This window comes from Pyxicephalus adspersus, chromosome 5 (genome assembly GCF_032062135.1).
Source record: "Pyxicephalus adspersus chromosome 5, UCB_Pads_2.0, whole genome shotgun sequence".
Lineage (NCBI taxonomy): Eukaryota > Metazoa > Chordata > Amphibia > Anura > Pyxicephalidae > Pyxicephalus > Pyxicephalus adspersus.
Window position 1 is genome coordinate 83,973,016 of NC_092862.1, and position 24,637 is coordinate 83,997,652.

At 38.7% G+C, this 24,637-nt stretch overlaps 1 protein-coding gene and 1 pseudogene across 1 annotated transcript in view; one reads left to right on the plus strand and one right to left on the minus strand.

Annotated features, from left to right (window-relative positions):
- Nucleotides 1-24,637, plus strand: part of TRIO (trio Rho guanine nucleotide exchange factor) — a gene marked incomplete at its 5' end in the record, with an annotated part of 463,708 nt that overhangs the window by 347,845 nt on the left and 91,226 nt on the right. The window contains 1 exon segment of the mRNA XM_072411970.1: nucleotides 14,911-15,059. Coding sequence (XP_072268071.1) covers nucleotides 14,911-15,059 — 149 coding nt within the window.
- On the minus strand, nucleotides 21,379-22,796 carry LOC140331838 (posterior protein-like; annotated as a pseudogene).

Consider the following 24,637-nt stretch of genomic DNA (forward strand, 5'->3'; position numbering starts at 1 on the left):
AAAAAATATTGTGAAAAAAAGAAACACATTAAAACTATTAAATGCCCTTTAAAGTCACTTGAAACATCCCAAGTCATAAGAATATAGATAAGATAATAGAAGTAAACTCTGCAATGGCTTACAAAGTCATAAAACCACAACCTACTCATCAGAAATGAAACTCTGTAGAGCTCAAAACCATGCACAAGAAAACATCAATCTCTAGAACAGGAATACACATGCTGCTCCCTGGTTTTACATTTCATTGCTACCATTTACTGACAATCATTAAAGGGGTAGTATACTAAAAAAAACAACAAAAAAAACTATTCTTTCACAAATAACATCGATCCTTTTGGAGGTTTTCTTGACCGGGTCCTGTGTCATTCTGGAATCCTCCTTCGTCCCTGTGCAGAGGGAGCAGTGGGAACTGCCATCTTCTTTGCCCTTCTTACACATACTGCCTATGTCACCTGATCTCGCACTGGTCAGGCGGTAAAATCGGGTGAGATAGCCTGCAGTAGATGGGGAAAAAATGATTGCCCATCTCGCTAAACATGCACGAAATCTGCATTTTCCTATTTTTCAATAAATAAACATCTCCTACTGCGCATGCTTGAGGGGTCATCTTATTGCAGGCCCCCTGACCCACTTTATAGCACTCAGAATACCCAGACTGTGTGTCTTTCTGTCTTTTTTTTTATTTATTTAAATTACAGCAGGAGTGTTTTGATTACAATTTTTAATTATAAAAACATTTTAAATACTACGCTATGGGATAATTTAATTTGTGAGATACATAGAAAATGGTGAGGAATTGGTGTTTGAAAAAAAACAGAAGTTGCTGACGATTGTGAAGATAAAGCTATATAGTGGCAAAAGAATAAATGAAATGCATGTTACACTTTCTAATATTTAGTTTACATCAATTAAAGTGCAGACTGACTTCACATTAGAGAAGGAGATGGAATTATTAAAGGAATGAGTTTTGTTAAATTATTAAAGGAATTGGAGTGTTTATTTACTTAAAAGCAACTAAAATGGCCTTTCTTATTTACATTGATAGTCAAATATTAATAATGGGTCCCAAAGCCTTTGTAAAGGTAAAACATGCCTTTACATTAGTGAGTAGTGGAGGTAGAAAATGACACAGTATTGGTGGTAAGTGAGAGCAAAACATACCTTTCTGTCAGTGCTACTAATAACACCCCAAATTCAGTGGCTAGTTGAAAAAGGGAAAATTGTCTATCATACCTACCTATAATTTTCCTTTCCTGTCAACTCCACTTGACAGCGCACAAATAGGTCAACAATAGCCCATTTGACCCCTCCAGGACCTACCTATTACTATAAAACCCCCCTCCTCCTCTGTTCCCTATTTAGTATCAAGCCTTATGTCAAGTAAATAGATGAGGGTGGGTAACTGTGCTGTCAAGAGGAGTTGCCAGGAAAGGAAAATTACTTTTCAATTTTCACAATTACTTTACAATTTTCAATTTTTCCTGGCACTTCTCCTGCCAGCGCACAAATGAGATGTAGCAAGCAAAGAAAAAATTAGAGGGAAGAACTACAATAATACATTCCAAGAAACCTTAATTGCTGCTGAAACTTTTGTATAAGAGGCCCAAAATGCTGACATGCCCCTCGTTGAGTGGGCTCTGACCTCTTTTGTTGGAGTCAAACCCATGAGAGAATAGGCAAATTTTATTGTTTCTTGGATCCAAAAGGAAATTATCTTTGCGGGAGCAGCCTGCCTTCTTTGGTCTTCTGGTAAATACGAACATGTTTTCTGTTTTCCTGAAGCCTTTTGTTCTTTGAAAGTAGATGGATATTATATGGATCATATCCAAATTCTTAGAATCATCCTCCTGGAGAACTTGTTCTTGTGCTGTACTGATTGCTGGTAGTACTGCCTCCCAGTTTAGGTGACATGCAGATGAGACCTTCGGAAGGAGTTGCGGTAAGGACGCAGATGTAATCTTTCAGATGAAATAGAGCAGTATGGCTCCTTTATTGATAGAGACCCGTGTTCTGAGGCTCTGCGAGTCCATGTGATTGCTGTTAGAAAAATCATTTTCCAGATCAATTTCTTCCTGGAACATACTATACTTCAAAAGCATGAAAAGGCGTCATCAGGAAAGCTCTAAGTACTAGTGGCAAATCCCACATCAGGAATAAGGATCTCCAGAGTGGTATAATCTTAAAATTTGCTTTCAAGAATTGTTGCTTTCAGAATGTTCTCTGTCCATCTTCTTGCCTTTATTATTAACAGAGCAGACACTTGTACTTTTGTAATACTGTAGCTTAGACCCTTATTCAGGGCTGACTGTAAGAATTCCAAGACTTGAGCAGGTGAAGGATCTGTCAGAGAGAATCCCGCTACCTGTGTCAATTCTGCAAACTTTTTCCATACTCTAAAAAACGTTTTGTTAGTTGTTGGTTTTCGTGCTGTCTCGTCCTTTCTTCTTGATCATACTTCCTCTGCTAGGTACCTGTTCCTCTTAATAGAAAGACAGTTACTTTCCAATGAAAAGAGTCATTCTTGTGCCAGATTCCCTGTATCATTAGGTCCTCTTGCTTTTGACAAGGGCCAAGGAGGCGCTGCCACCATCTGGTTAACCAAGGAAAAATTATAGCCTTCATGGCCAATGCAGAACAATTACAATTTCCCAGTTCACTTCCTTCATGATTTTAAAGAGGACCTTCAGAAATAGCTTTATTGGGGAAAACACATACAGAAGCGGGAAGTTCCAACTGATCGAAAAAGCATCCTGGATCAATGCAATCTCGTACTAAACATTAGGACCGGAGAATGGAGAGGCCATCAGGTCGACTTCTGGAGTCCCCCATTTCCAAAAGATTGGTTGAATATATTTATGATTCCCTGCCCGATCCTTTGAAGCTGGAAAGGTGTTTTAATGTGTCTGTCAGCTGATTCTGCTCTCCTGGAAGATATGCCGCAGAGAGGTCTAACAGATGTTGCTCTGGCCACCAGAAGATCACTGATACTGTCTGAAGTAGACAGGGGCTTCTTGCTCCTCCTTGCTTGGCGATTTATGCTACCAAAGTCTTGTCCATCAAGATTTTCACCTTGTGTAGTAGAAGACTCGAAAATGCCTTCAGGCCTTCAGGCGTTTATTGACCTTGCGCCTGGTGTTTGCCACAATGGGCTCCCCAGCCTTTTATGCTTGCAACTGTAGTTAGGTTTATCCACTCTCCTTGTACGTTCCTTTGGATAGGTTCTGTACTGAGGTCCACCATAACAGATCTCTCTGTACAGCTGGAGGAAGAGGGATCTCTTGCTTCAGGATACACGATCACATTGAGTGAGAAAGCACACTTGTAGTCTTCTCATATGCCATCTGGCACAAGGAACCACTGAAATACAGGCATTCATCGGACTCACTATCTTCATGCATTTTCTTGCATTCACTTTTAGAGATATCTTGCGCTAAGGCAGAAACACCCTTACTTTCTCTGTATCTACTGTTACGCTAAGGTATTCCATTTTCTAAGTGGGACACAATTGACTCTTCTGGTGATTTATCAGCCAACCAATATGTGCTAGCGTAGTTAACACCTGTTTCTTGTCCTCCTCAAGCCGTTCTTTGGAGTTTGCCAAGACCAGGATATCGTCCAGATAGTTACATAGTAGGTTAGGTTGAAAAAAGACATAAGTCCATCAAGTTCAATCACTAGGGAAATAATCATATCCCAGATATAAAACTCTATAGTGATATAAACAAATGCCCTGATGTCTCAAAAAAACGACAACTGCCACCAGGATCTTGAGGAAGGTTCTGGGTGCTGTTGCTTGACCGAAAGTACTTTTGATGCTCTGACACTATAGAAATGTGCAGGTATGCATTCTTCAAATCTATTGAAATCATCCAGTTGTTTGGATGCAGAACTGCAAAAATTGTTTGCAAGGATACCATACAGAAAGACCTGACCCGTAGAAAAGTGTTTAGACTTCTGAGGTCCAAGACTAGTCGAAAATTTCCTGACACCCTCTGGACCAGAAAAAGTAATGAATATTACCTTTCCCCTGTTCTTCCACAGGTACTGATACTACCGCCTGAGACTCAACAACATGTTCCTGGAGATAGGAAAGTATAATCTGACGTTTTGACTTTTCTGCCGGAAGAATTGTTTGGATAGAAGTGGTGCTGTGGGTTTTTTTGTGCATATTTTATCTTGTAACCCAAGGATACCACTGACACTACCCAGGTATCTGGAATGTTCTCCTTCCACACCTCTGCAACTCTCAGAAGTCTGGCCCCTACTTTCAGAACCCGGGCAGATCCACCTTCAGAACTGGCTTGCTGGCTGACTGTGTAATCTTGGACCTTGCTGGTCTCTGAAATGCTGATTGTGTTCCCCTCCATCACTAAGGAAATGGTTCATGGGACCTAAAACTTCTGAACTCACAAACATTTTCTCGAGGATCCGGACTGCCTTGAACAAACCTTGAATTTACGTCTCTGAGGCAGTAATCCTGACCTTACTCCTGTCTCCCTTTGGATACCTTCTTCAAGCAGTTTACCAAAAAGAACATTACCCTCAAAGGAATGGAACACAATGCCTGTTTAGAAACGGCGTCCACCATCCAATGCCTTAGTCACAGGGATCTCCTTGCTGTCACAGAAAATCCTGTTATCTTAGCTGAGAGCTTCACTATATTAGTTGTTGCTTCTCCTAAAAATTCTGCATTTAGATTCATCTGATCCAGACAGAATTTGGCAGTAGTTGCTTCTGTACTGCCTTCCAGTGCATTTCTCAACATCTTGAACACAGGCTAACAATGCTCTTGATACTGAGGTGGGAGCAACTGCTGGATGGCTAGCTAAACCAGCTGCTAAGTAGATTCTCTTCAGGTCTCCTTGTAATCTTTTATTTATTGGATCCTTGAATGTCCTGAATTATCCATTGGAAGTACCACATCTCTTGCTAACCTCTGGAGAGCCGCATCCACTGTTGGGTGCGAACCCCAGAACTCTTTCTAATTTCTGTGTCTTTCTAATTTAGAGGATTTATTTTGAAAATTCATTAAAAAGTCAACATTTATCAGGATTCATCCATTCTTTTTCTTTTTCTTTTTTTTGGAGGAGAAGGAGTAGTCTCTTCCCACTGAATAGCATCTCTATTAGTGTTAATGAATGGGTTGACCAGTGAAAAGTTTAAAAGAAAAGGAACTTTCCTCCTCAGCTTCTGAATCAGAAAACTCAGAATGCTGCAGAGGCTCCCATTGTCTTTCTGAATCATCTTGTGAGTTGGAACTGGAACCTGCAGTCAGTTTCTTTAAACTTTCTGCAATGGCCTGGTCAATGTAAGACCTCATCTTCTTGGACTTAGCATATAGCACACACATTAGTTTTGATGGTAAGGCTGTTCAAAAATAACAGTCTGCATTCTTTACAAACTGAAAAATGTTTTTGCTTTCTTTTGAGTCACTGAACTAATATTTAGTTGAATAATCACGGTTTCTGTGAATTGCTGCACATCAATGTTGCATGGACTGAACCATCGTCAGCCCAGGATGATTGGACTTTGCACAATTATGCATTTTTTGGATCAGGAATAGCATTTTGATATCACCCCACAAGTTTTCTGGATTAAGGTCCAGGGATTGGCCTGGCCACTCCAATAGTCTATCTTGTTGGTTTGGAACCAAGATGTTGCTCATTTACGAGTGTGTTTGGTGTTGTCATATTGTTGAAACATCCTCAAGGGCATTTCCTCTTTGGCGTAAGCAACATGACCTCTTCAAGTATTTTATTATATTCAGATTGAACAATGATACCTGGTATGTGATCCATCTGACAAACTTCCTATGGCCCCCAGGCCCAAAAAGATCAAGCCTACTTTCATCAGTCCAGAAAATGTTGCATAATTTTTTCTTAGGCTAGTCATTCTGTTTTTTGACAAACTGTAAACTCTTTAGCACATCTGTTTTTTTTTCCAACATGGCACTTTCTGGGGCTTCTTGCCGATAGCTTGGCTTCACTTAAGCGTCTTCTAATTGTAACAGTATCTACAGGTAAATTTAGATTTTATTTGAACTTCCTGGAGCTCATCATTGGCTTTGCCAACTTGGCTATTCTTCTATCCACTTGAATAGTATTTTTCTATTTTCTTCATTTGAGATGTGCACTTCTTTATATGTTTCCCCTTTGTAATCAACTAATCCCCCCTCTGCAATCTCTAATCAAAGTATGATGTCTTTCTGAACAATATCTAACCCATTGTACTCAATTTTAAGAGAAAAATGCACAACATTTGTGCAGTGTTCCCAATCTACAGTTGGGTCCATAAATATTTGGACAGAGACAACTTTTTTTCCTATTTTGGTTCTGTACATTACCACAATTAATTTTAGATGAAACAACTCAGATGCAGTTGAACTGCAGACTTTCAGCATTAATTCAGTGGGTTGAACAAAAACATTGCATAAAATGTGAGGAACTAAAGCCTTTTTTAACACAATAACCTCATTTCAGGGGCTCAAAAGTAATTGGCCAATTTAAAAAGCTAAAAATAAAATGTTAATTTCTAATACTTGGTTGAAACCCCTTTGCTGGCAATGACAGCCTGTAGTCTTGAACTCATGGACATCACCAGATGCTGGGTTTCCTCCATTTTAATGCTCTGCCAGGCCTGCAGCTGCTTTTATTTGCTGTTTGTTTGTGAGCCTCTCTGTCCAATGTTTAGTCTTCAACAAGTAAAGTGTATGCTTAATTGGGTTCAGATCAGGTGACTGACTTGGCCATTCAAGAATTTTCCACTTCTTTACTTTAACAAACTCCTGGGTTGCTTTGGCTGTATGTTTTGGGTCATTGTCCATCTGTATTATGAAACACTTCCCAATCTATTTGACTGCATTTAGCTTGATTTTGGCAAACAGTATGTCTCTGAACTTCTCAGGATTCATTTGGCTGCTTCTGTCCTGTGTCACATCATCGATAAACACTAGTGTCCCAATCCCACTGGCAGCCATGCACGCCCAAGCTATCACACTGCCTCCGCCATGTTTTACAGATGATGTGGTATGCTTTGGATCATGAGCTGTTCCACACCTTCGTCATACTTTTTTCTTGCCAACAGTCTGGTAAAGGTTGATCTTGGTTTCATCTGTCCAAAGAATGTTTTCCCAGAACTGTGCTGGGTTTTTTAGATGTTTTTGAGCAAAGTCCAATCTAGCCTTTCTATCCTTGAGGCTTATGAGTGGCTTGCACCTTGCAGTGCACCCTCTGAATTTACTTTCATGCAGTCTTCTCTTTATGGAAGACTTGGATATCAATACGCCTACTTCCTGGAGAGTGTTATTCACTTGGTTGGCTGTTGTGAAAGGGTTCTTCACCATAGAAATGATTCTGCGATCATCCACCACTGTTGTCTACCGTGGACATCCAGGTCTTTTGGCGTTGCTGAGTTCACTAGTGCTTTGTTTCTTTCTCACGATGTACCAAACTGTAGATTTTGCCACTCCTAATATTGTAGCAATTTTTCGGATGGGTTTTTTCTGTTTTTGCAGCTTAAGGATGGCTTGTTTCACCTGCATGGAGAGCTCCTTTGACCACGTTGTCTGTTCACAGCAAAATCTTTTACATACAAGCACCCACCCTCAAATCAACTCCAGGCCTTTTATCTGCTTAATTGATAATGACATAACAAAGAAATTGCCCACACCAGCCCATGAAAGTCAGTTGTCCATTATAAACATGCTTTAGTTCTTTACATTTTTTTGCAATCTTTCTGTTCAACCCACTGAATTTAAAGCTGAAAGTCTGCAGTTCAACTGCATCTGAGTTGTTTCTTTTAAAATTTATTGTGGAAATGTACAGAACCAAAGTTGTTGTTGAAAAAAAGTTGTCTCTGTCCAAATATTTATGGACTTAACTGTATCTAAATATTTAGACCCAGGTGAAGCCTTACTTCATCAACATATTCCTATTTTGTGCACTCCATGTTTGGGTTTGCATTGGGTATGTTCCCCAAAAGGGCATCCAGTGAAGTTAGTCAGACTATCATGGATGCACTAGGAATATGACACTGGCACGGGGGTTCCAAAATGGTGTATATGCAGAATTCTTGTTTCAAATTCTTTCAATCTTCTGCAGATTACATTTAAAGGCCTTTAAACTGGCAGGCCTACTGGAGTCCTAGAATTGTGGTAGCATGGTCACCAAAACTAAGAGTTTTTCCCTTGCCCTTACTTTAATTAGGACTTACTAGATGTGGACTGTATCACTTCAGAACCGTAGGTTTGTAGCCAGGATAGAGGATATCTGAGAGGACACAACAAACATGATAGTGACATAGTGGAAAACACCTCATTTTTCAAAGAATTTTCTTCTGTCCTTTATCTGGTGACCACTCAACATATGGATTTTTTCTACTTTTAATTTTGGTGACAAAATGCACCTAGACAACAGAGAAAAAATCCTATTGTTATTGGCATAATATACATTGATGGGGCTGTATGAAATAATTTAAACACTTAAAACTAAAATACATAACTACAAAAGCAATTAAATGAAAAAATGAAAATTTAACCTCACTTTACCTTGCTGAGAAGAGTTGAGTGCCTACTAGGATGGTGTTGAGAAGGGAGGAGGAGGAGATGGTATGTAATTCACAGTGAGGTATAGCGCTGGTTGTTCACTGAATGGTAGCAACTGGCGTACTGACGCTCGTGGCCAGTTGTGGCTTTGTCTCGATAGAGGTAAATAAGGGTAGCGCGCGGTGTTATGACTCATTTTGACCCATACAAGTTCTAGCAAAAAGGTTGTATACCAAGCAAATTTTTTTGTGTCCAAACAGGACTTATACCAAGTTGGACTTATTTCAAAGCAGACTTATACTGAAATACCACTGTACTTAGGATGGTGGTGTTTGGTCAGTTTGATATTCCTTTATACAATAGGTAAAGATACTGTACAACTATATACTGTACCAGAATGCAAGACTGTACTCAGCTCTTGTTTAGACCACACTTTTTTCAGCTTGCTATTTGTTGAACCTATGTTAATATTCCCCCATGTGCTGTAGGTGAAAGCTAAGTAAATTGGGAAAAATTTTGCATGTATTTGTTGCCACTAGATTTCATAGAGTGTTGCCTGATATTTATACCCAATGTCTCTATCCTGAAACCATCTATAATTTTCATTGTTGATACTATAAGAGGAGCAGACCTTACTAGCTAGGATTGTCAACCTCTAGCTTTGCACCCAATGACTCTCCCAGAGTCTTTTTTTCAATGTGGCCACTCCTAACCCCAGAACCAGCCTTACCCAATATCAGGGGCGATTGCAGCCCCCCGCAGTTATTCCTGCTAAGTGTTGTCATGGCAACCAAATCCTCTGCAGCTTGGAATCTTTGATCAAAATCTACAAGTTCAGCAGTTTTAGGGTCCCCTTGGCTCACCCACTTTTTTCAGGGCTGCTGGCAGGGTTTACCACTATCAGTCAGAATCTCTGACTGCAGTCATTTTCTTGCAAGATGAATCATGTCATTAATTTGTGAACTGAGTGATTTATCAGTATGTTATGTTCACGCAATTACACGCTGGTTTCGAACAGCCAGAGTCTCTTTTTTTAGTATTCATTGTCCTGTGCTGTAACAGAATCAAAGTCTAAAAGGCCTTCTGGGACTCACCTGTCGACAAAGGGGACACCAAGTCAGACCAATGTGGTCTAGGCTATCTTTCGCTTTGTTTCGTGCACTCAAATGTAGTGAGGTAGGCCTCGAGGATCATCCTCGCTGGGCAATCTCATTTAGGACTTTTCTGTCAGCACTCACAGCTTTATGATCCTTCTCTACCTTCTCAGAAAGTTTATGCCTCTTTCAGGTGTTGGACTTCAGCACAAGCTTCTTATGCACCCTTTCACTACTACCCGCATCCTCCACCACTTGTGGCATGGAAATTAGGTAGCTCAGGGCTTCCCAACCCTCAGTCAGTGGCCCCACTAGTGGGCTGCGGCCATCTGACAGCTGGGCCGCAAGAGCAAGGAGACTCACTTAGTGAAGGACTAAACTGTAACCCTTCGCTGAGTGAGTCTCCGTGCTCTTGCAGTGGTCCCCAACCTGTGGTCCTCGGCTCTGGTCACTGCACCCCCCAGCGGAGTCAGGAGAAGGATCCTGCTGAGAGGGCACAATGGCCAGAGCCGCAGGCCATGTCTCCCGTACAGATCACAGGCTCAGGAGACACAAGCCGCCTTCTCTCCCATCGCAGGTCTGAGTGGGCGGGTTCTGGCATCAGAATCTGGCCCCTTTGAGTGACACACGGCTCCCCACGCATGCGCGTTCCAAAGTCAGTAAATTTAGTGGTCCGTAGGTCCAAAAAGGTTGGGGACCACTGAGGTAGCTGGTGTTTTGTGTAGGCTTCTGGGACAGGCATAATGCAAAGCAAGTCTGGAAACAGTCTCTTAATTTCACCCACACCAACAGTTTATTTGTGTTGTAAAGGTTAGTTACACTATTTATAATATCCACAAGAGAAAAGCTAAAAAGCAAATAAACAAAATCTTTTCACTAGATGGGCAACTAACTATAACATAAAAATGAGAAACCTTCTTTGCTGAGAGCACACCTAATGTTTGTCCTGAACAACACAAACATGGAAAGCAGACTTGTTAGGACGAAATACCTTGACTTTCACAGTCCACCACAGACATGTGGTTTCCAGAGCAGGACAGGCTAGACTGACCAGATCAGTCACACAAGCACTTACCCAGAGACAACACCAAATCCGAGAGTGGATTTTTAAAATGGCAGCGCAGAGAAATCTGGGACAATATCTATCACTTTCCTACACAATCTCTCTCTGCTACTGTTACAACTCATATAGGTCCATTGGGTTTGTGGTAGATTGTAGTAGATATGTAACTTGCCTGTATTGTAGATTCGTTACTAATATTACTTTCTCATCATGCTAAAATTATATCATTAGGGATTAGGAAATATGATTCATTGTTCCTGGTAATTTTCTGCGCTCAAAATGTAACTTTGGGTGTTCCCAAAACATGAAGTTAGGTCCAGGGCATCAGTTAGGTTAATTGGCTTTCCCCAAAATTGACCTTAGACTGTATGAATATGACTGAGGTAGTGACATTAGATTATAAGCCCCTTTAAAGGAACAGATAGAGACATGACTATGGACTTTGTACAGCGCTGCGTTTGTATTTCTGCACTATGATTGCAAAGGATTACATGTCATTGTAAACAAATTGTCAAAAAGCAATGCACAGGTTGTATTGTTTTTCTTGTTTAATTCTTCTGAAAACTTTCTGAATAAAAAGGATTTAACAAAATAAGAAAAGGATAAAAAATGAGCAGCTTCACCACCTTAAAATCGAAGGCCTCATCCACAACTATCGCATAAGACTGCATACCATACATGATACATATAGGTATTAGGGACTGAGAGTATGCAAACTTTAGAACAGGGACATCTAAATATTTTTCATATTGTCATGTTTTGTTTAATAGTTGTACTATTCTGTGATGCCTTAAAGTTTTTGTTTTTTTTGTTTTGTTTTTTTGTCCCAATAAAAGTAAAGGAAATATATTTTGCCTGATCAAGTATGTTTACTTTAAAGAACACATCGTAAAAATATTATTGGGTAAGTACAATAATTTATGAGCACAACTTCTTGAAGCATCCAAAAGTCTATAATGCAGATTTCCAGTTTCGTCACAACCAAAAGGTGATCTTTTGTATTAAAATCTGACAACTGTGGTGGCTATTTAAGTACAAAAAAATGAATTGTCATGTTCATGAAGCTGTTTGAAATTATTTGGGCTTTCTGACATTGGACATTACCCATCTGGAAGCAGCCATCACAATATTGGTATACTGTGGGAGTAGAAGGCATAGAAGATTTTTTATTTGGTGTGTGTTCCCCCCCCCCCTTAAATTGTAACTATTTTTAATCAACTGCATGCAGTGGTTACACTGGTAAACAGATAATTACATAGTTAGGTTGAAAAAAGACAAAAATTCAACCACTAGGGAAAAAACATATCCCAGATTATTATTAATATAACACAGAATTTATATATTACGCAATGCTGTTGTCACGGATAACAGGGGAGGGAAACAGAAAGGGTTATACTCTGGACTAGGCCTCCAGTGGCTAGGGAAAATGGAATGGTCACCCCTTGCAGACACCCTAACCTTGCCCTAACTCCTAACCGTATGAGTATCCCCTGATGGTGGAAATACTCATACACAGGAACCTGGTCCCTACTAGCCTTGTATAGCCCTAGCAGTTGTGTCTGGCTTGAGACTGCTGGTTCCTTCCCCTATGAAGGACCCAGTGTCTCCCTGAGGCCTAGTAAACAACTAAATAACCACAAGACCCCAAAACACCAAAGGACCAAAAGTAAAGCAACTTATCTTATTAGCAGATATAAACAGGAACTCAGGATGGCACAACACTCCAGCTCTTCACAACCGAGCAGTGAATATCAACCGCACAGCATGAAGTGTGAGGCCAGACTAAATGGTGGAACAGTAATGACCACCAGCTGCACCTGATACAAGGGGAGTGGTCATTACAAACAACAACACAGAAACAAGTAAAAACAAAGAGACTGTCAGATAATCTCACATGCAGCTTGTCTGACAGATCCTCAAACGGAAGGGACCGTGACAGCTGTCCACATATTACGCAATACTGTGCAAAGTCCATAGTCATGTCACTAGCTGTCCCTTAAGGGGGTCCACAAATTTAATGTCCCTACCATAATTATGTGTCATTAATACAGTCTAAGGTTAATTACGTCAATTTTCTTGATTGCAGATGCATTTTCTTTTCAGTTACTTTGTTATCTTTAATCCTGACCTGAAGGTGTGAACCATTTTTATTTATTATTATTTTTATACCAAACTTTTTTCATAGTCTTGAATGGCGTAGGGTTTTTTAAAACTTGTCAAATGTTTTTGATTTCTGCTCACCTCCTGTATTGATGGTGAAAAGTTTGAATTTGTAAAACGTTAAATTCACATTACTTTTCTGTCTCGGTGGCACAGTGTTTAAAACCTGACCATGTTTGATAAAGGTACTTTAGTGTAACAGTGCTATTTCGCTGCACTGTTTTTCTTGACTAACGTCCCTAAGAGGGCACTCTTTGCGTCTGGAGGAAAAGAAGTTTAAGCTCCGGATAAGGAAGGGATTCTTCACTGTAAGGTCTGTGAAAATGTGGAATCAGCTCCCCCAGGAAGTCGTTTCAGCAACTACTATAGATTGCTTTAAGAAAAAGCTGGATGTTTTTCTAGAAGCACAGAATATAACTGGGTATTATGCCTTTAAACTAAATATAACAGAGACTGTTGATCCAGGGAACATCTGATTGCCTCATGTAATCAGGAAGGAATTTTTTTCCCCTGTTGAAGCAAATAATTCTCGGCTTTTTTTTGCCTTCCTCTGGACCAACTATGTCTTATAGGGTTTTATATCTGGGATATGTTTATTTCCCTAGTGGTTGAACTTGATGGACTTATGTCTTTTTTCAACCTAACCTACTATGTAACTATGAAGGGTCAATTTTGAGGAGGCTAATTAACCTAACTGCATGTTTTTGGAATGTGGGAGGAAACCGGTGTGCCTGGAGGAAAGCCACTCAAACACAGGGGGAACCCACAAACTCCATGCAGATAGTGTTCTGGCCGAGATTTGAACCTGGGACCTAGTGCTGCAAAGGCAAGAGTGCTAACCACTGAGCCACCATGCTGCCCAGAAAAAAAAATAAAAAAATAAAAAAAAATAAAAAACTCTATGGACATAGTTAATCCAGAGGACCCTGGTACAATTTGCTCCAATGGGAAAAAATTCCTTCCTTACTCCTTGAGGCAATCGGAGTTCCCTGGATCAACTGTCTGTGTTTACTTTAAAGCTTTAATAATTCAATAATAAAAATTCCTCATGTAGCTTCACTAAAGAAGTGAACTCACAACAATTACATAAAAAAACTATATTGTGCAGAAAGCCATAGGTGCAGGAAAATAGTTATATAATGCGAATACTAAAGTTACATAGGTTGAAAAAAGACATCAACCATTAAGTTCAATTACTAGGGAAATAAACATATCCCAGCTAAAACCTTACAGACATAGTTATACATATAACAAATAATAAAACAATGTTACAGACAGGGCCTATGTACAATAGTTACTATCCTTTGGCCAACACCTATATGTGTCGGCTCTACATCTCCTCTTCCCTTTCCCCCCTCAATATGGTATCGGCATAATCAGAGCAATATTTTCTATTGTTTTGTGAGCAAAAGGGCCCACAGCAACATGTGTTCTTGCAAGTTGGATAATGAAATGCAAGAATTGCAAATGTGGGGTTTTTTACTGTACTTTACTGTACTGTACTTTACTGTGACATCAGACAAACACTGAATTTATCAGTTTTCTATTCATCAAATGATGTTTCTGGCATACTGACAAAGACAAAAAGGCAGAAAAACTTGCTTGTATGCAAAAAACCAACAAGCTAAACCACTGTTTAAACACAAAGGGTGTACAAATTACAGACCCAAATATATAATTAAACATTTGGTAAAGATACTGTAACTTACCAAGGTGCTTATTTTGATATAAATTTTAATATTTCTCTATAACCTGGAAACCTTACACCAGGATAAATGGATCCCTAGGTAACAAAATCATTTTTTTTTACAGATAGAGTTACCAGGGTTATAGTCTCTTTTTAATACATTTTTATTGCTTTTATTTTTCTTGTTTGGGAGAATAAACCTTTTTTTTTCTACTGATGATCATTTTTATTAGTGGCTAACATATTGTTGTCACAGACACTTAGAGCACACATTTTATTTTTCCTTATTTATGATGGCAGTAGCACCACATGATGATCTACTGAGCCGATAATAAACACTATTTTTTTTTTTTTTTTTTTGCAGGCTCTGGAAGATCGTCCAAGTTTTCTTCAAGTTGATCAGGGAGACAGTAGTAGTCCCTCTTTTAATCCCTCAGACACTTCCCTCCTGTCTTCATCTTCACCTATTGATGAAATAGAAGAAAAGAAATCCAATCTCTTAAAGCGACGCCAGTAAGAAAAAATATTTGTGTTTTTATACATTGGTAATTAGTATAAAATGTGTTTTTCTGCAATGTTTGTTTTATTTCTGATTTTTTTTGGGCCTGGTGGTTTAGTGCAAAGCCTACATGTATGTGTAGGCTGTATGTGTATATGTACAAATGTCGAAGTCAAACACCAAAGAATATCTGATACACTAATTTACCTGTTGCTTATATACCACTCAGGTGTCCGCAGCAGAATGTACAGTGGATAAATGTTAATGATAAGTGTTAAATGTCACAAGTAAAATGTTTGTGATGTAAAAAATGAGACCACAATAATCATCAAGACTTTTCCCCATATTTAATGTGATCTATAACCTATACAAAGAAGCAAGTCTGTATTTATATAAAAAAAAATGTACAATAAACTGACATAAGTGTACACACCCTTAAATGAATACTTTGTTGAAACACCTTTTGATTTATTTACATCATTCACACCTGCCATCAGTTAGAGACTCTGATTAACCATAAATAAAGTTAAGCCGTCCTAGTTGAAATTTTGCCTGCTACAGCAAAAGTCATGAAGAAGAAGTCATTGCAGAAAGCTTACAAAGCATCAAAGGGATCTCATTGTTTAAATGTATCATCAGGAGAAGGGTACAAAAATGATTCTACAGCATTGGATACACCATGGAACACTGAAGGCCGTCATCACATTGGAGAAAATATGGAACAACGCTAGCATGGCAAAAAACTGGACATCCTGCAAAAATTGATGAAAAGACAAAATGAACATTGGTCAGGGAGGCTGCCAAGAGATCTACTGCAACTCCACATGAGCTGCAGGAATTCCTGGAATGCACTGGTTGTGTACTTCATGTAAGAACAATCTCCTGTATCCTCCTATGTCAGAACTTTGGGATAGATTTGCAGGTTGGAAGCCTTTTCCTACAAAGAAATGCATCTATGTCTGGCTAAAATATGCAAACAAAATCATTGTCTCCCAAAAGCATGTGGAAAAATGTGTTATGGTCTGATGGGAACAAGGTTGAACTTTGTGGCCACAATCGTAAAAGGTACGTTTAGCACATAAACAGCATTTTATATCACATCCTTACACTGAAACATGGTGGTAGCAGTAACATGCTTTGGGATAGCTTTTTCGTCCGCTGGAACTGGAGCTTTAATCAAGGGGGAAGTATTATGAACAGTCCCAAAACGCCAGTCACTTATAGCCCTGAACCTTTAGGCGTCTGCTAAAAGATGAAGAGGAATTTCACTTTTCAACAGGACAACTACCCCAAGCATACATCCAAATAAACAAACAAATTCTTCACCTGAAGAAAATAAAGTTTTAAAATTACCCAGCCAGAGCCCAGACCTAAATCCAATAGAAAAATTGGTGATTGGGCTGCAATCTGACAGATTTGGAGAACTTTTGCAAGGAAGAGAATGCACATGAGTTGTCCCCGCAATTTGACAGATTTGGGGTGCTTTTTGCAAGAAAGATATGCCAAGTCAAGATGTGCCATGCTGATAGACTCCTATCGAAGATGATTGAATGCAATAATTATAAGGTGCTTTAAAATAGTAATAGTTTTAACGGTTTTCCCCCAACCAGTTTATCATATGTTTAGTTTTTTCCCCTAACACATTTGTTTTTCAAATAAATTGTTTCATTTTTTGATATCACAAAAATTTGGCATTTAACAGGGGTGTGTACACTTTTTATATATATTGTACACATTGGGAGCTGTATAAGGCAGCAATAAGGTAAACAGAATTTATTTATTGATTTGACGGCACTTGCAAATTTAGTCAAATGGTAGTTATTTTCATAGTAACGATCTTGTTCTGCCCATGAAAATTATCCACCCGAGGAGCAAGTAAAATTCCAAGGGGTGTGTAAAATTAGGTGTGTACAATGACATCATCGGCATTGTGATAGATGTATCTCCTACAGTTTAGGTCAGGCATGTCCAAAGTCTGGCCTGGGGACCAATTGTGGCCCATGTTCAGATTTGTACCGGCCCGCAGCCTCTGTCATAAAATCAATAATACGCGGCCCTCCACCACTGTTGACGACAGTATAAAATACATGCGTACAAAAAAGCCATTTTATATTTCATTAGAGTTGATCAACCGCCTTGCAATTATCAGCCCGCTATTTGGCAGGCATAATCGGCAGGATGGCAGTCCCCATGTGTGCACAGGGAATCCCCTACGTCATAATGGAAGTGTGCTGTGCGGGATCCGCACTGACCACGTCCACTCTGATTCTAAGATTGTGCTCTGCAAGGAGCCTGCACTGACACCAGACGTGCACAGGAAATCCCTCACGTTACCTTGGTGGGCTTGTGTTGTGTGACCACGTTTGTGCCCGCAGACCACGCCCACACTAACCATGGTTAGTGGTCGGCCCCCACACATTTTCACCTCACCAAATATGTCCTTCTGGTGGCTTTTCATAGACAGTTCCACTCGAAGTTTGAAATCTGTTTTTCTGCATAATGGCAACAGCTATGCATGAATTCCAATTGGTCAAAACCTAAAGAAGAACATCAAAATAGTCTTAGAAAAGCTTTGCTATCATGGACACCAATGGTCCATATGTGTTGATTAAAAAATGCTGAACTTCCTATTTGGACAGCAAAGTGGATACACAAAGTACCCATGTTTCATTTGCTTGTGGGATAGTAGAGCAAAGCAGGATCACTGGAAAAAAGGGATGTGGCCTCCAAGGGAAAACATGAAAAAAGGTTCAACAAACATCATTAACTAACCAATGGTTGACAAAGAAAAAAATCATTCACCCTTCACTACACATTAAGTTGGGATTAATTAAGCAATTTGTTAGCGCTCTGAACAAGGATGGGATTGCTTCAAATACATTTGTAGATTTTTCCCTGGATTGAGTACTGAAAAATTGACAGCAGGAATCTTTTAATGAACGCCAGGTTCAGAAACTGAAAAATGATTGAAGCTTCTGCCTGGCACAGCTATGTCATGGTTGTCAAGAACTTCTTGGGTAACCATAAAGCACACGATTATAAAGAACTTAAAGAACTGGTACAAAACTTGCTCTTAAACTTTAAAAACTTGGATGTTATTATGAGCATAAGGATATACTATCTCCATAGCCATTTGCAAAAAATTACAGAAAACCTTGGTGATTTCAGTGAGGAATAAGGGGAGACGTTCTATCAATATATAAAGGTGATGGAAGAAAGAAATCAAGGCAGATGGAATAAACACATGATGGCAGAATACTGCTGGAACCTTCAAAGTGATTGTCCTGATCCATCGGCATAAAAGGAAATCATACAGAGTTTTTCAATGACTTCTTTGTGATTAGTTCTGTAAATATACTAAATATAGAATATATTAACATTAAGTATTTCAAAAATAAAATTTCCTTTACGTAGGCATATCTAGTTTAATTTTGCTTAATTTTCATGTTTCATTAGTTTTCTAGGAGACTTTAATCTGTTTGGCAAGAAAATGTTTGTTGACCAGTGCAATGATTCCAGTAGGACAAGGCTACTATAGACAAACAATAAATAGACAGACATATCTCATGGAGAAACATTAGGTAGTACCTTCAATTCACATATTACCCAATATTCACAAACACCTCACTTGTCCACCTTTTTTTGTGCAGCATGTTCTCTTTGAGCCTCTTTTATTGATAGAGTATTAGCAGTAACACTATTCTATACTGAAGAATGTGCCGTGTTTGGGGTGCCTTGTTTTTAAAGAAGGACGAATAGTTCTTACAAAAGAGAGGTTTATTTACTGCTTAGGATAATATTTACATATGATTTTCAAGACAAAAGGGAAGAAGGTAAAGGGTATTTATGAAAGGGGAAGGAGTGGGGTCTAGCTCTATCTCTAGCACATGGTCAATCTCTCTCACACAACCATACACACCAGGGTTTTCTCTCCTTGAACCACACCCCGCTGCAGGTCCAGAGCGAATCACATTGTTGATTCATCCTTGGTGAAGTCTTGATCAAGAGGTCACACAGATTGTCCTTGTCTCAGGCTTGGGATTGTTGTCACATACCCCTGCCCCCTCCAGGAAGACTGAAGGTATAGTGAACTGGTTTGGGCAGGTTCTACAACCAGGTGGTCAACTGGCCAATGTGTTACTGAACCTCAGGCATCCATTCATGGAAGATCAATCATTGTCTCTGTTAAGTAATCCTTTGATGTTGAGGGACTGCATCTGTCTCCACAGATAATGAGGTTTATAGCTTGTTTCCAAGAAAGCAGAATTGTCTTTACATACAAGTCACATTCATCAATTTTGGTCACTTCCAACATTCCCTGGTCTTGTGCCTGAATGGCACACAAACATTTCAAGAAGTGACATAAAAAAAACAAATTGATATCTGTATTCATTCTTTACTCTCAGTATCTTTCTTACACTCGACAGTATTCCTTTGGAAGTATCCTCTTCGCACACATAATGTAGCCCAAGAAAGAGAACACCCAGTCAGAAACCTATTCATCCAACATTCATACATTACTCCACATGGATACTGGCATTTTATCAATACCCCTTTGGAGAATTTCTCAATAATTAGTATACCAATCACATTATTGTAACACATACATTAACCCGGTTTACCAACAAGATACATTGAATTACACATTTCATCTATGCTCACTAACTCTCGTATTTAATATCAATGTGAGCAAGTCTAATCGAATACTACGAATTTACATGCTTCTGCCACACTTGAAAAAAAAAAATCTATTGAGTCTTTACACATTGTACTAAAACAGCTTTCTTGTTCAAAAATTAAATTAATTAAAAATTAAACAATATATATGTGGCTGATTAGGCTAGAGGCATAAGGGGGTAATATATTGTATGATTAGGGCATATAATATATAATATATTAGGGCATATAATATAATATATTAGGGCACAAGGGGGTAATATATTGTATGATTAGGGCATATAATATATAATATATTAGGGCATATAATATAATATATTAGGGCACAAGGGGGTAATATATTGTATGATTAGGGCATATAATATATAATATATTAGGGCATATAATATAATATATTAGGGCACAAGGGGGTAATATATTGTATGATTCACACAAGAGCTGTAGGTATCACTTAAGTGCATGAGCGGCACTTACACTGTGGCCTTAAAACATCACTAAACATATATAACATAACTCTTACATTCTTCCACCATTACATATTATCTAACACAGGTTTTCTTGCTGAAGGTTGATGTATTCATCAATATCCTATTCATAGGATATTAAAATCTAAAATAACAATACCAAAAATCCATTTCTAGCAAACGTTCTTTAGATACAAGTATTGCTTGATGACTTCTTAGGATTGGATAGGGAGACCCAACACTCCTCCAGAAACTTTGTCATTGGTTAAAATGAATTGAAATTGCTTGCTATTTTACTAAACAATTTAAAGGGTCTGTATAAGCATATTCATCGCTAATGTCATCAATATATTGTTGTAAAATGAAAGCTCTTCAATTCAATTGCCATCACAAGTATGATTCCAGAATTCCAATCCTTGGTCTTTAGTGTCGCTTAATTATAGATCCTGGAAAGTAAGAACAGGAGCAGTATCAAATTCTTAGCAGTTAATATCTACTTCATCAACATACAGCTAATATCCCCTGGTCTAGACTGGGCTGTAATCTCAATATACCCTAGCTGGTAGGCACTTGCAAGTTTTGTCTTAAAAAAAAAAAAAACAATATGTTTGCTCAAACTTCACCTATTTGATACTATTATGCACCAGTACCACACTAGAACAACATGGGTAATATAGTCCTGATGAATGATTGTTAGGTGTAAAGTATTGAATTAAAAAAAAAAAACAAGAAAAAAATATATTTTAAAATTATATCTTATAAGCTCCAACGAAACAGGACATAAAAAAATAATAAAAAAGAAAAAGATTGCAACAAAAATGTTCTGCTGGTCAACAAAGGGTTAACAAAAAAAACAAACATTGACATTTCATCACAAAGGGATGACCTCTAATAGTGTTTTCCCAATTTAAAATTCCATTTTTAGTGTAATTGTTTCGAAACAGTAGTTATTGAGCTCATAATACCACATGGTTTTTGTTTACAAAAAGACAACTGAATTAGTTTACTAAGATTTAGCCAGTACTGTGCTCCTACTGCAAATAACCTGTAAAAAACACAAACATTAGCATACTCAGTCATGACAAACATTTTTTTCCTTTATGCTAACAGTCTAAATATACACAACAGACAATGGTAGATTGTTTACCGTACACTAATCTCAATAAACAGTACCATACAACTGTTCCACATACTAGAGGAAAAATGGCAATGCAGCTTGTGTTAAACTGCATACTAGCCAGTATGGGAGATTGGCCCCTGGAGCAAACATTGGTATGTTTGTCCAGCCCTGCTCCTGGTCATTTTGAGGGTGTTGGGCATTTTTACTGTTGATATGTTTTCTTCCCCCTTCAACACTAGCTGATTTCTCATGGTTGGTATCTTTTACTGCAGGCTGTAAAGTGCTTTCATTGTCTTGGATGGTGGTTGTGCTCTCATCTACATTCTCCTCATTACTTTCAGCTATTAAATTGGCATTCCTGGTGTGATCTTTATGAACATTTAGAGATCTACAGTATGTTTTAATATGCCCAGGCCTGTTGCACTTGAAGCATCTAAATGGCCTAAATTTTGGCCTTCTTGTACTCCTGTATATGACAGATATGTTTGATGTATACCTCTCCTTGTCTTGTTCACACCAGTCCCTGCGTATATTTATGAATTGCTGGTAAGAGGAAGCATTCCTAAGGGCAATCTTAACAGGATAGCTTACAAGACATTTATTAGCCATCGAATAAAGAAACTCCATGTCATCAGATGAAATATCTGGACAGTTGTACACCACCCTATAAAGTGAAAGATACTCATTGCAGAATATAATTGGATCATCTCCTCGTCTGAATTTCATTCTAGATAAATCCTGAGTACCTCCTACCCTCTGCTCCAACCAACTGATCATTATTAATGGATATCTGGGCCGCAGGTGGTCCTGGAAGCCAAGTCTTTAAAAGAGCACATGCATTTTCATTGTTCAGACTAAATTGACACACTACAGCCTCCAGTTTACTGGAGATACTCACTGGTGACTCTATCCCAAAAATTCACCAAGGATCTAGCACAGATGGTATTTGTCCTGAACAGTGAGTGTGCTGGCATTTTCCCTTGCAGCTCTGGATGTATCTGCTGATTGTACCCCTCTGCAGGTATTCACCTCAGTGAGAGTGCAGGTATTAGCCGACTCTCGCTTGCTTTCTTGTGTACTAAGGGATAAAATGCATTTCTTTGGCTGTCAGCTGGGATTTTGCATCTGCCAATTTCATCTCTAGTGCCAAAACAAGTTCTTCCATCTGAGACAATTTTAACTGTAATGCATCCACAAACTTGCATTTAAGATTATAGTCTGCATTGCTGAGGTAGTTTCCATTTTAAGTAAACCTTTACCAAATGTATCAAATTGCTCTTTTCTCTCCCTACTCCAGTACTCCCCCTGTTGCTCAGCTATGCCTTTGATCCTGAGCAACACTGCTATCTCATTAGCCAGTTTTTCCTTATTTAATTTCTTTGTCAGTTTATTATGCATTTTATTATTATGTTCCTTACATTGGCACAGTAGTGTTTCGAACTGACTTTTACCAGGTTCATCTGCACATGTACAATAACTGGCAGAGGCATGCTTGTTAACATATGTATACACATATTCCATTTTACAAAGCTAAAATCCACCCAAGAAACAATTCTTCTTACAAACAATAATACACTGCCAATACACACACACTGTCAATACCTATACACTCACACAAGTCTGAATTCAAAATAAGACTACCAACAGAAGGCTATTGTCCCTCTAAAAAAATATTAAATCTGTGCAATTGCATCAAAATGTAGAACTCAACTCACATTCCATAATTCTACCAATTTTCCCTACGTAAACATACACACATTGCAAATTGAATGTAAACCAGTTAAAACATACCATGTCCAAGATCCAGTCAACTCTGCATCGCGATCCTTACAGCAGGTCTGGTTGGTCCTTCAACTAAGTTTACCTAAACTTCTAGAAACATAACTCAATTCTGTCTTGTGGGTTCTGTGTGGATTTTAGAATTCCACAAGCTTTCTGAGGTGCCAAATGTAGAATGTGCTCTGTTTGGGATGCCTTATTTTCAAAGAAGGACCAATAGATCTTACAAAAGGTAAAGGTTTATTTACAGCTTAGGATATTATTTACATATGCTTTTCAAGACGAAAGGGAAGAAGGTCAAGGGTATATAGGGAAGGGGAAGGAAAGGGGTCTAGCTCTATCTCTAGCACATGGTCAATCTCTCTCACACAACCATACACACCAGGGTTTTCTCTCCTTGAACCACACCCCGCTGCAAGTCCAGAGCGAATCACATTGTTGATTCATCCTTGGTGAAGTCTTGATCAAGAGGTCACACAGATTGTCCTTGTCCCAGGCTTGGGATTGTTGTCACAAACCCCTGTCCCTTCCAGGTAAAATGAAGCTAAAGTAAACTGGTTTGGGCAGGAACTGCCACCAGGCGGTCAAACTGGCCAAGGTGTTACTGATCCTCAGGCACCCACTCATGCAAGATCAATCATTGTCTCTGTTAAGCAATCATTTGTTGTTTGAGGGACTGCATCTGTTTCCACAGATAATGAGGTTTATAGCTTGTTTCCAAGAAGGAAGAATTGTCTTTACATACAAGTCATATTCATATCAATTTTGGTCACTTCCAACATACACCAAAGTGATTTCTTTGGTGGCAACTAACGGGGACACATAAATATATACTTGAAAGTGGATCTAACACTCTACCGTACTGTTTAAATTAGGGAAAAAAATTTGTTTTCATATCTTTGACCATTCATCATTAGTGTTGTTGTTCGAATTCGGGTCGTCCTAATGTTAGACCTGAATATGGCCGTTCGAATTCGGGTCGACCCGACCCGAATTTTGTTGGATTCGATGCCCCGAATTCACCCCTCCCACAATGCCTAGGGACCTCCCCCATGATGCCTAGGGCCCTCCAATAACAGCAGGGATGCTCCCCTCCAAGTTTGTTATGGCAGGCAGCCGATTGGCTGTCTGTCACTGCATGCCACACAGGCAGGCATTGGCCTATATAAGGCCAGGCTGTGCCTGCATTTACCACTCCTGACAGAGATTTGCTAGCATCACATTCTTTCTTTGCTGCATAGATACATTGATAGATAGATAGTCAGTCAGAGGCAGGGTAAAACAAATTTAGATATTTGATTCTGATACCACTTGCAATCTATCAAAATAAATATAAACATTTCTGTAAAAAAATACAGATATTTAATTCTGATACCACTTGCAATCTATCAAAATAAACAGAAACATTCCTGTAAAAAAACAGATATTTAATTCTGATACCACTTGCAATCTATCAAAATGAACAGAAAAAATTCTGTATTTCTGTAAAAAAATACAGATATTTAATTCTGATACCACTTGCAATCTATCAAAATAAATATAAAAATTTCTG